Below are 12,704 nucleotides of genomic sequence, written 5' to 3'. Positions count from 1 at the left end.
GACCATTTTTAAAGTGACTATTGAATTTGCTACAATATTGCTTCTGTTTGTAAGTTTTGGTTTTTAGACCCCAAGGGACGTGGGATCTTAGCTCCCTGACCAGGGATCGAACCCACACCCCCTGCACTGGAAGGCAAAGTCGGAACCAGCGGACCGCCAGGGAAGTCCCATGAACGTTGGTTTCAGGCCACCAAGTTTGGGGTGATTTGTTACAGTAGCCAAAAGGCGGGAAAGACCATGGGAGAGAGATCAGAACAGGAGACTAAGGGAAGAGGACCTCACAGCGGGCTTCCTGCGGGGCCCAGCCCTGCACCCGCGGCTCCGCGACTCAGGAGTGAGAACCAGGAGGTGCTGTGAGCATCGCAGGGGTGGATGTGTGACAGGTCTGCTGAAGGGAGCGAGCTCCGAATCCACACAAAGACACACCCCATCCGTCCCGGAAAACGAGATAAGCCTGGGTTCAGAAAAGGTGGCGATGGTGCTGAGGATACCACGGTGCTTGTCTTGGTTCCAATCAGCCAAGTCCTCCCAGGGTGGGGCTCAACCACTGCATCATGGGAACTCCAAACGGACTGAGGTACCGTTTGATGCATTAAAAGGTTCACGGTGTTATGGGCTAAACCGTATCCCCCCACCAAAGAACTTCACCTTGAAGTCCTAACCCCCCAGGACCTCAGAACGGGGCTGTACTTGGAGACGGGGTCTTTAAAGAGGGGACGGAGGTAACATGAGGTCACTAAGCTGGGCTCTAATAGAAGAGGACCGATGTCCTTACAAGAAGAGGAGGTCAGGACACAGACACGCACAGAGGGACGACCGTGTGAGGACACAGGGAGGAGACGGCCGTCTCCACGCCCCGGAGAGAGGCCTCGGGAGGAACCGGCCCTGCCCACCCCTGGGTCTCAGGTTCCAGCCTCCAGGACGGGGGGACATAACTGCCTGCTGTTTAAGCACCCCCGGTCTGGGGTCCTTTGTTTCTCTAACCAAACGAATACAATAGGATAAACAAAATGGGATGCGTGCGTACAATGAAATATGACTCAGACATAAAAAAGAATGAGGTCCTAACACACACTACAAGATCAAATTCAAAAACATGATGCTCAGTGAGAGAAGCCAGACACAAAAGGCCACGCCGTGTATGAGTCCATTGATATGAAATGTCCAGAACCATCAAATCCATAGAGACACAGGTTAGTGTTTACGGGGGCTGGGGGCGGGGGGTGGGGAGTGATTCCTTACTGGGGAGACCGCGTCCTCTGGGGATGTTGGAAGTGTTTTAGAACCAGGTAGAGGTGGTGGTTGCACAGCGTGGTGAATGTGCTAAATGCCACCGAATCGTGCACTTTAAAACAATTTTATGGTAGGTGAATTTCAATTTTAAAAAAGTTTCTTGAGTGTCAGAAGTGATGCTGTTGATGCTGGTGGAGGGGACAGGCGGTGGCAAGGTGGGGCAAGGTGAAGACGCAGGTGACAAGGACAAAGACATCTCACGGGCAGATCAGACGTAACATGTCCTGAACGGAACTGCTGCTCTCTTCCCCCAAACTCGCTCCATCCCCAACCCCGCCAATGTCACCCGATACTATAGCACCAGGTTTCCAAGTATTTAGCCCCAAAACCTTGCAGTTACCCATAATTCTTGTCTCAGCCACTGTTAGGGACGGAACGTCTGTGTCTCCCCAAAAATTCATACCGGGAAGCCCTTAACTCCCAGTGGGACTGTATTTGGAGATGAAACCTCTCAGGAGGTGATGAGGTCGTAAGCTGGGGCCCTGATTCAAGAGGGCACTTCTGAGGGTCTTCAGAAGAAGAGACCCCAGAGAACACACGTTCTCCTTTGTTCTCCGTCTCTACACAGGAACCCAAGGACGTGTGAAGACATGGCAAGAAGACAGCCGCCTGCCAACCAGGAACCCTCTGCTCGCACCAGAAACCCAATCAGCCATCGCCCTGACCATCTGGGGTGAAAACCCCCAAATGCACTGTGCAGCCCACCTCCTCCCGGGGCCCCCCGTGAAGATCAGGGGAGATGACTGATCGCGAAAAAGTGCACCTGCATTTCCCAGGACTTTACTTTTCTTCCCAGCAAGAAAGAGCGTCGGTAGTTTTCAAAGAAAAGAAGAAAAAGGGAAACGTTTCCAAATGGAGGCAAAGGTGGTGACGTGGTGCTTGGAAAGAAAAACAAAACAAAACTTGGGGAAAATACGAGGAAAGCCTGAAGGAGTTGTTCCTGAAAAAACTGAAGGTTTACTGAGAATCGTGAACACGTTTTTTTTGTTTGTTTTTTAAAGTATTTATTTATTGGCTGCATTGGGTCTTTGTTGTTGCACACAGGCCTTCTCTAGTTGTGGCGAGCGGGGGCTACGCTTCGTTGTGGTGCACGGGCTTTTTACTGCGGTGGCTTCTCTTGTTGTGGCTCACAGGCTCTAGGCGCAGGCTCAGTCGTTGTGGCGCATGGGCTCAGCTGCTCTGCGGCATGTGGGATGTTCCCAGACCAGGGATGGAAACCGTGTCCCCTGCATTGGCAGGTGGATTCTTAACCACTGCGCCCCCAGGGACGTCCCTCGTGAACACATTTTTCCCAAGAAGAACATGGTGGTTCCAAGCTTGAAGTGACCCCAGGGAGGGGAAGCTTATGTCTGTGTCACCTGGTGCTTCCGCCCTTTTCTTCCAGTGCCAGACGTGGCCTCCTTGGTGGTCCCCAACTGTGGAGAGACCCTTCCCAGAAGCAGGTCTGAGACCAGCATCATAGCGCCATGTTCTCCTCCCCATAGATGTCCCAAATCAGGCCAAGGAGGGGTGCGCCCAGATCCAGGGAGAGAGGTGTCCTCCTGTAAGGATTCCAAGATGTGATGCACCCCAAAGGCAGGAGCTCAGGAGAAGGAAGCCTGCCCAACATGTAAGGAGAAGTCCATCCAGTGTTATGGACTGGATGTTCGTGTCACCCCCCAAAATTCCCATGTTGAAGTCCTAACCCCCCAAACATGACGGTATTTGGAGGTGGGTCTTTGGGAAGTAATGAGGATGAGATGAGGTCATGAGAGTAGGGTTCCCCTGATGGGATCAGTGTACTTATAAGAGCTTTCTACTCTCCGGCATCTGAAGACACAGCAAGAAGACAGCCAGTGCAACCCAGGAGAGAGCTCTCAGCAAGATCCAACCACACGGCACCTGGATCTCATCAACTTTCAGCCTCCAGAACTACGAGAAATCAATCTTTGTTTATAAAACACCCATTGGCTTAAAAAACTAAAAATAGAACTACCATATGCCCAGCAATCCCACTACTGGGAACAAACCCTGAAAAAACCAAAAAGAAACATGTACTGCAATGTTCACTGCAGCACTATTTACAATAGCCAGGACATGGAAGCAACCTAAATGCCCATCAATGGATGATTGGATAAAGAAGATGTGGCACATATATACAATGGAATATTACTCAGCTGTAAAAAGGAATGAAATTCAGTTGCTTGTAGTGAGGTGGACAGACCTAGAGTCTGTCATACAGAACGAAGTAAGTCAGAAAGAGAAAAACAAATACCGTGTGCTAACTCATATATACGGAATCTAAAAAAATGGTCCTGATGAACCCATTGACAGGGCAAGAATAAAGATGCAGATGTAGAGAACGGACTTGAAGACACAGGGTGGGGGGTGAAGGGGAAGCTGGGACAAAGTGAGAGAGTAGCAAAGACATATACACACCACCAACTGTAAAACAGATGGCTAGTGGGAAGTTGCTGTATAAAACAGGGAGATCAGCTCGATGATGGGTGATGACCTAGAGGACTGGGATGGGGAGGGTGGGAGGGAGGCTCAAGAGGGAGGGGCTATGGGGATATATGTACACATACAGCTGATTCACTGTGATGGACAGCAGAAACTGGCACAACAGTGTAAAGCAATTATACTCCAATAAAGAGCTTAAAAGAAAAAACCAAAAAAAACGAAAAACACCCTTTGGATGGTATTCTGTTACGGCGGCTGGCGGCAATGAAGACACCAAGGTGGGGACAGATTCAAGATGGCGCCGTGGGCCTGACCACATGGGAAGCCAGCTCTAACACTGCCCCCTCGAGCACTGGGGATGCCTCGTCCTCTGAACTAAACAAGTGGCTTCCTGCCTTAACCACACCCACATGCCGTGTGGGATGAGGACGCCCTTGGAAAACGCGTGTAACCTGGTGTCCTCCACCTCCAAAGTTTTAGGGAAACACTTCGTGGCCCAAGTTCTAAAGTCGCAAATAAGTCGACTCTGCGATCCTCTTTGGCAGGTGTATTAATAGTTTCCTGGGGCCCCCACAATGTGCAGGCTTACAACAGGAATTTATCCTCCCCCAGCTCTGGAGACCAGATGTCTGAGGTCAAGGGGTCCTGGGGCTGTGCTCCCTCCAGAGGCTCCAGGGGAGGGTCCTTCCTGCCTCTTCCAGTGTCTGGGGGCTCCAGGCGGCCCTGGGCTGGTGGCCGCCTCCCTCCCGTCTCTGCCTCCGTCTTCACGGGGCTTCTCCTCTGTGTCTGTGTCTCCTCTTCTGTGTCTTAGAAGGACCCTGTCATTGGATGTAGGGCCCCCCTCATCCAGGAGGACCTCATCTCAGCCCCTTCACGTCATCACATCTGCAAAGACCTTGTTTCAAAATAAGGTCCTGTTCTGAGGTCAAGGTGTCTTAGGGCTGAGCTCCCTCCAGAGGCTCCAGGGGAGGGTCCTTCCTGCCTCTTCCAACGTCTGGGGGCTCCAGACATCCCTGGGCTGGTGGCCACCTCCCTCCCGTCTCTGCCTCCGTCTTCACGGGGCTTCTCCTCCGCGTCTGTGTCTCTCCTCTTCTGTGTCTTAGAAGGACCCTGTCATGGGATGTAGGGCTCCCCTCATCCAGGAGGACCTCATCTCAGACCCTTCCCGTCATCCCATCTGCAGAGACCCTGTTTCCTAATAAAGTCCCGTTCCCAGGATCTAAGAGGACGTGAATTTTGGTGGGGGGGAAGGGGACTCCATCCAATCCGGAACAGCCGGTCTGTGGGCACGTGTCTGTGACCCGTTTGCTCAGCCCTGTTTCTCCGAACATCTCTACTCCGGTCTGGTGCTCACTTGATCCTCCCCGACCCACACTTTCTATCCTCCGGCCCGTTTTCCTTTTCTCCTCCTGGCTCTGCATCTCCTAAGCTTCTCTTCCCAAAGGCACCCCCCCTCCCCCACCCCTCATCCCCGTGGAGATGGAAAGTGAGAGAGCAGACTGTGCAAGACGAAGAGGACAAATCCATGGATCCAGAGAGCAGACGGGGGTTCCCAGTGGCTGAAGGAGCAGGACATAGGGGGTGACTGCTCATGGGTGTGGGGTCTCCAGGGGAGGAGGGGACGAAAATGTCCTGGAACCTAACAGAGATAAGAGTTGTGCAACTCTGTGAATGTGTAAAATGCCACAGTGTGGTTCCCTTTAAAACGGTTCCTTTTTTTTTTAATTAATTAATTTACTTATTTTTTTTATCTTTATTGGAATATAATTGCTTTACAATATTGTGTCAGTTTCTGCTGTACGACTAAGTGAATCAGCCACATGTATACCTATATCTCCCTCTTGAGCCTCCCTCCCACCCTCCCTGTCCCACCCCTTTAGGTCTTCCTTTTATGGTATGTGAATTTCACTGAACTTTTTAAAAATGAGGAGGAACAGGGACTTCCTGGTGGTCCAGTGATTAAGACTCCGCACATCCAGTGCAGGGGGCATGGGTTTGATCCCTGGCCTGGGAACTAAGATCCCACATGCCACGTGACACGGCCAATAAATTAAAAAACAAGTAAACGAAATTTTTTTGAATGAGAAGGAACAGCCTGCAAGACTTCCGTAAGAAATATTCTTTTCTAGTATTTTCCCTAATTTTTTAAAAAGAAATGCTCTCTTCTCCTATTTTACCTACCCTTTGAAGTTCCTGTGATGCTCTTACATTGCAACTATCACGTGCACCCACTCAAGGTGTAAAAGGTGGACACGATTTTCTGGGTATCGTTATGCAATAAGCAGCAGTCCCTCCTAATGGCTTCTGTCAACACCAGCCCGACAACAAGTCACTCACGGGCAGGGCGAAATCTCCCCGGTCCGGATTCCACCCACCCTGGAGGTGTGCTTGTGTGATGTTTTGGGAGTAAAAGATCGCCCAGGTGGCAGGGAGAAAAATTAGGGCCAATTCTGGGAAACCAAGAATGCAGGAGAGAACCTTATCAGCAGGGAGGAAAGTGACCATAAGAGGGAAGAGTGTAGAGTTTTGGGGTTTTTTTTTTAATAAGTTTTTTTATGTATTTATTTATTGGCTGCATTGGGTCTTCACTGCTGCACAGCAGCTTTCTCCAGTTGCGGTGAGCAGGGGCTACTCTTTGTTGTGGTGCGTGGGCGTCTCAGTGCAGTTGCTTCTCTTGTTGCAGAGCATGGGCTCTAGGCAAGCAGGCTTCAGTAGCTGCGGCACATGGGCTCAACAGTTGTGGTTCTCGGGCTCTAAAGCACAGCCTCAGTGGTTGCGGCGCAAGGCCTTAGTTGCCCCTCAGCATGTGAGATCTTCCCGGACCACGGCTCAAACCCATGTCCCCTGCACTGGCAGGAGGATTCTTAACCACTGTGCCACCAGGGAAGCCAAGAGTGTAGGTTTAATTATTCACTATAGAAGGTCTCCCACATCTTAATACAACTTTCTGACAGCGTGATGTCATAGTAAAAAAAAAAAAAAAATACAAAGTGTCAGGCCTGAGTATGCATTTCCGCATTTCCGTAGTCAGGGAATGAGTTTTTGTGCCTTGATCTCAGCGCTGGTGGCTGCCCAGCTGGATATACAGGATAAAACTGCACAAAACTACACGTGTCCCCTCCTCACAAACTCAAAAGAGTTTCCATGAAAAGTGGGAGCACTGATTGGGGTCTGTGGTCTGTTAGCAGGATGGAACCCACGCTGACATCCTGGTTGTGATATCGTGCGATACCTACAGAAGATGTCACCGGTGGGGAGCCTCATGAAGGGTACATGGCAATCTAGGTGCAGGTTTTGCGATGCCCTGTGTGTCAATCATTACTTCAAAACATTTATTTTTAACAGCATTATCCATGCTCATGGCAAGAAATCAAGCTTTGTTACTGGCACCGGGAAAGTGGACCAGGGATCTACAAACCATGCCTTCTGTAACTGAGCCTGATTTTCAACTCTATACAATCAGTTTAGCTACACAGGACCCAAGGTTCCTTCTGTGCGCTTTAAAAAATACCCATTATGAGATTTTTCACCAACACAAGCTGAGCTTGCTTCCAAGTTGTGTGAATTTGTGGAGAACTAGTCAACCTAGAACACTGACAATCTCCCATCGTCAGTTTATGCAGGACCACAGAATAAGGGCATCTGAGAGCTTACTGATCACTGACTGTCCTACTTATTCTATCTCCAGGATGTCGTGGCTGCCCCATGAAATGGACCACAGGCTTCCAGGAGGGTCTTGGTGTCACGGTGCCTCCCCTCCCGGGGGTCCCCGCCATCTGAGCAGCCACCACCGGTTCTGCTCTATCAGGCAGAAGCACACCTGTGCCCACCCGCTGCATTCCACCTGCGCTGACAGATCAACATCATCACAGCCGTCCTTGGGGTTTGTGAGTCAGCAATTCTGTCCCACAGGTGCCTCCCCCTGGGGCCCAGCTCACAGGCAAAAGGAAAGGATGAAAAAAATGCATGTTGGTGAGAAAGAGAAGAGCTCGCACAGCATAGTGGAGATCAGACCAGATGAAAATGCACAACTATGTGAGACCAGGGCTTAAGACATCCTTCCGGGTGGAGGACAAGCCCGGCCAGCCTGGTCCTTCCACCCTGGCTCATTCTGGGAGGTTCCAAGGGGTGAGGATTCTAATAAGAAAGGTTGAGAGGTTTGTGGGGGTGGCTTGGTTTTCTTGTTTGTTTGTTTCGTGTTTTGTGCGTAGGCTTGTTTCATATCACGGACAACAGCCTTGCTCAGCTGGAGAACTGCACACAGACACCCTCAGACAGTTCAGAGCCACCGGGGGTGTCTCTTTGCAATGGGGGACAGTTAGCAACGGGTCCAGGAGCAGTTGAAAGGCAACTTCGTCTCCTAAGCCGGAAGCTTAGGATGCAGACACATCATGCTTGTCCCAACTGCAGGTAAAGAGTTCAGCACAGCCTCACACTGTGATCCGTGACACCTTACGATCTAAAGTTACTGGAAACTGTGACACTTCCGAAAGGTTCAGGATTGTTTTAAAGCTTGTTCGAAGTTTCTTAGCCTAATCAAGCTCACACGAATCTTTAAAATTAAACAAAGACGTTTTGGCAACAGCTGATTTAAAAAAAGCCACCAAAGATGCAAAGCAACACACACACACACATCCCCAGTCCCAGGTCCCTGCTGGTCCAACACCTTGAACATGGGTGACCTGGCTCTCCCTTCACACCCTTGGAGCCCACAGGAAGTTATCCTTGAAGAGCAAACATCTTCTTCACTAAGAAAGACAAAGACAACTGGAGAGCACATTTCCCCCTCTGCCTGGCTCCGCTCGGTCCCCAAAGGCAGTGACATTCTATTTTTAAGGTCAAGATGATTCACCGGGCACCCCATGCCCCCTAGGCAGCGCCCAAAGAGTCCCCACAGGGGCCTGCGGACACCAAGCTACGTCACGCCTGCAGCCCGCCCGCCAGCCCACGCCCCGCCTGATGCCCTGGTACCTCTCACAACAGACTTGCTTAAGTGCCCAAAGCAGATACAATTGCCGGAACTGTGTGCCACGGGCCGGCAGGTAGGCCCTCCACCAACTTTCCATCGTCGATTTGTGTTTCCACCTACCGGTGTGACTGCACTGGCCCAGGTTTCTATCCGACTCTGCTGCCCTGTGAAACACAGCCAGCTTTTAACTCAGCCCAGCAGAGTGTCCCAGAGGGAGGGAGAGACACAGAAAAAGAGAAGGGGGAGGAGAAAGAGGGAGACAGGAAAAGGAGAGATGGAGAGAGGGAGAAGATGGAGGAAGAGGAGGCTTGGAGGGAGAAGAGGAAAACAGGATAGAGGGAGGATGCCTTCTGTCACTCTTCAACCCAAACCAGGCTTCCTGGGGAATCCCTTCTTTACAGCTAGCTACACGCTGGCAAGCGGTTACTCAGGGAAAAGGGAAGCTTTCAGTGCCACTCTGGCTGCGCCCCTTGGTCATATGAAACCCCAAGCCATGCCCTTGAACCCAGTGTTTCCTCCCTTTCAAGAGGGTGGAAGTACCTGGACACCCCTGCACCAAAACTGCAGACGGCATGTCCCCCCTGCCCCATTTATTTTCTCCTGACAGGTTGGCCCAACCCCTTTACAACCCAGAGCTGCGAAAAATCCACAGGCTGGCTGGAGCCCACAGCTTAAACGCAGCGCCCTTGTGGGTTTGGGATATTCTGACCCACGCAGGGCGGGCTACCTAAACCAACACGTTTTGGGAGCCAGGCACCCAGGGAACCGGAAACATGTTTCCAGCTGTCTAGGCGTGGTCAGGTTCAAAGGTGGACGACAAAAGGAAATAAGTGTGGGAATAAAAGAAGGCCAAATATCGGATACACGGACGAGAAGGACGGCGGTGTAAAGAAATGTGTCATTCACCTCCCATGCCGCCCCGCGCCCCTCAAATACCACGGGACACCAGACGCCCCAGATGTACCGTCGGAAGTCCAGACGGGAGCATCCGGCCGCTGGGGAGATGGGGGGGAGCCGGGCCAAGGTGAGGTCTACAGGTGTCTCCGCGGCCACCACCTCCGTCCCGGGGAGTCGCTGCCTGAGAGGGCGCGCGGGGTCCCCCAAGTGACGTGATCCCAGCAAGTTTTGTGACGTCGGGGGGCCCAGACACCGGGCTGCTGGGTGGGGGGGGGAGACGGGCCGGGAGGTCTACCTAAGGAGGGTTTGGAGGTGCGGGGCACAGCGCCCGCAGGTGGGGAGGCCCTCGGGGGCCGGGGAGAAGCCCTCCCAGTCTCGGGGCGCCTGGAGGGCCCCGCGCGGAGCCCGCGAGCAGGCGGGCGCAGGCGGGGCCCTCCCGGGCGGCGGCCGGGCGACAGCCCGCGAGCCCTTTGTCTGAGGCCGGCGTGGCGGGCGGCGCCGGGTCCCCGCGCGCGCGCGGCACTCACCCACGGTGGCCAGCGTGTCGAAGTCCTGCAGGCGGCGGGCGGCCGGCTCCGGCTGCGGCGCCGCGGGGCCGGGCGAGCGCGCGGGCGCCCCGTCGGAGGTCTCCCCGGGGCGCTCCCGGGGCTCGGCGTCCGCCGCGGCCGCCTCCATGGGGGCGCGCTCCGCGCCGGGGCGCGCGGGGGGCCGGGCTTCCCGGGACGCAGCCTCGGAGGGCGGCGCGGCGGCGGCGGCGGCATCGGCGGCGCCCGGCCAGGCGCCGCCCCCGCCCCCCGGTCGGCGGCCGGGCGCCGCGGGCGGCGCGGCGGGGACAATGGCGGGGCGCGGGGCGGCGCTCAGGGCGGCGGCCGCAGCAGCAGCAGCCGGTGCGAGGCTCCGGCCGCCTCGGGGGGCGGGCGCGGCGGCGGGGGCGAGGCGGGGTCCCGGCCGCGGGCGCCCGGCCGCCTGCGCATCCCTCGCGTCCCGGGGCCGCCGCCGCCGCCTCCCGCGCGGGCGCTGCGTGCGCGCTGCTGGGGGGGCCGGGCGGAAGCGGCCTGGGCGGGGCCGCGCGCTCCCCGCGCCCCGCCCGCCCGGGGAGGTGGCCCCGCGCCCCGCCCCCGCCGCGCCCCCGAGGCCGGGCATCCCTGGCGAGCTCCCCCGGGGGGGACGGGCGGGCGTGTCCCCCCGCGCGCGCGCGCGCGCGGCGCCCGGGCCCGGAAGGCAGGGAGGCGGGACCCGCCGGGGAGCGGGAGGGCGTGGTTCCAAGAAAAGTAAAGTGAGAAACCAAAACTTGGAGCGGGAGGCGGCTGGGGCGCGGTGCCCACGCGTCCCCGTGGGCGACCCCCGCGCCGGGCGGCGACTCACCCCCGCGACCCAGGCGGCTCCGGGCCCCGGCGTGTCGGACTGCAGGGCCGTAGGATGCGCGCCGCGCGGGAGTCGCGGAGCCCCGCTTCCTGGGCCTTTCTTCGCAGTTCGCGATACATCTTTACTCCAAAAAACGACCTTGAAAGACAGGCAGACACCAGGAAGAGAACCACCAGGTGCCGTGCGTGCAACTTGATGGGCCCCGGGTTTAAGCACAGCAGGGGCGATTTCGGAAAAGAGACGCAGGACCATCAGATACGTTTACGTTGCAGACACACGACGATAGTTTTTGGTTTCTTTCCTACTGGAAATGTGTCCCAGGCCATCTTTGATTACAGGCATACCCCAAAATGTTCAAGGGTGTATCTGCAATTCGAGTGTAACCAGACGGATCTGGCCATGGTGTCTCCGGGTTTCTGGTTAAAGGGCTCCTTGGGCCACAGCGGGCCGGGCAAGGGCCGCCTGGAATCGGCCTTGCTGAGCAAGCCCCCCAGGACTGTCCCGGCCGCAGGTCCGCGGACCACAGTTTGAGCAGCGAGAGGGTACCCTGCCTGGCCTATTGTTTGGCGGGATTCCAGACATTCCGCCCTTGAAAGGCAGTGTCCTGTCCCTCAGCCCTCGGGTCCGGGTGGGGACCGGTCAGTCGCAGGGGCAAGGACTTCAGAAAGGAGGCGTTTCACGGGGACCAGGCCAGGCCAGCCTCGCTTGGCCAACTGGGAGGGGGTGACAGGAAATCAGAAGCGGCTCTGGGTGTGGTTTTCTGGTCCCCGGCTGCCAGCCTCGCCCCAGCCCTCCTCTGCACTTTGTGGGTGGCTTTTCCCCCCCCGGGCGTGGCGCCTGCTCTCTGCTGGTTGCCAAATCTTGAGCCGGAATGCGAAAAATGCGCTCCAGGAGCGGGCCGCCTGCGCCCCTGCGGCTGGTTAGACAAGGACTGGTCCCCTGCGCTCAGGCCACCAGGTCATGCCCCGCCGAGGGGCCACCGGGACGGTCCACACGGGCCAAGGGCGCACCTCCGCGTGGAGCGCGCGCCCTCTGCCCACGGATGCGATCTTCTGACTGCGGTCGACTGGCTAATTAAGGCCGGCGGTCAAGGCTAGGGTTTCACCCCCAGTGAAAGGCACGCCTTGCTCTTGTAATGGCAGCCGGGGAGGGAAAAGTAGCAGAGACACTTGCAGAGTTAAAACTCTGGGTTTCAGGGTGCATCTGACCCTTCCTCGCCCGCCCGGAGCTCTGCAGCATACCTACCTGTTCCTATAAATATCTTGGGCGGCTTTCGCAACACCTTGGTGAACAAAGCAGCTTTCATCTGGAAGGATCATAAAAATTCTTGAGCAACCACAGCATATTTTTTGAAAGGCGAAAAAAAAGAAAAAAATCCCTGCAAGCGAGGGATTATAGGGTCATTTGTACCGCCTTTGTGATGCGCGCTCCGTTGTGTGGGGCAGGGAAATACTGAACTCTGTTATCCAGGAGGAATAAGTGCTTGCTTCTAACCAGAACGAGCTCTAATGTCAAGGCCATAACAGGTGTAGGCGGTGTTGAGTAGGGGAGAGATAAAAAGGTGGTCCTTGGGGCTGCTGGACACTTTTTAGGATTGCATATATTTGTATGCAGAATCTAGAAAAATGGTACAGATGCATCGGTTTGCAAGGCAGAAATAGAGACACAGATGTAGAGAACAAACATATGGACACCAAAGCGGGGGAGGGTAGGGGGATGAATTGGGAGATTGGGATTG

The 12,704-nt window shown here is 55.1% G+C and overlaps 1 protein-coding gene across 3 annotated transcripts in view; it reads right to left on the bottom strand.

Annotated features, from left to right (window-relative positions):
- The window catches only part of PRKX (protein kinase cAMP-dependent X-linked catalytic subunit), a 91,218-nt gene extending 80,910 nt beyond the window's left edge, over window positions 1-10,308 (bottom strand). For 2 of the 3 annotated variants that reach the window (XM_057717886.1, XM_057717885.1), the window contains exon 1: window positions 10,129-10,308. In XM_057717886.1, coding sequence (XP_057573869.1) covers window positions 10,129-10,276 — 148 coding nt within the window. In that variant the 5' untranslated portion in view covers window positions 10,277-10,308. The remainder of the gene's footprint in view (window positions 1-10,128) is intronic. The other variant, XM_057717887.1, reaches the window with a different exon arrangement.
- Between the last annotated feature and the right edge of the window lie 2,396 nt (window positions 10,309-12,704).

This window comes from Hippopotamus amphibius, chromosome X (assembly GCF_030028045.1).
Source record: "Hippopotamus amphibius kiboko isolate mHipAmp2 chromosome X, mHipAmp2.hap2, whole genome shotgun sequence".
Taxonomy (NCBI): Eukaryota; Metazoa; Chordata; class Mammalia; order Artiodactyla; family Hippopotamidae; genus Hippopotamus; species Hippopotamus amphibius.
This window is presented reverse-complemented; position numbering and strand designations above follow the sequence as displayed.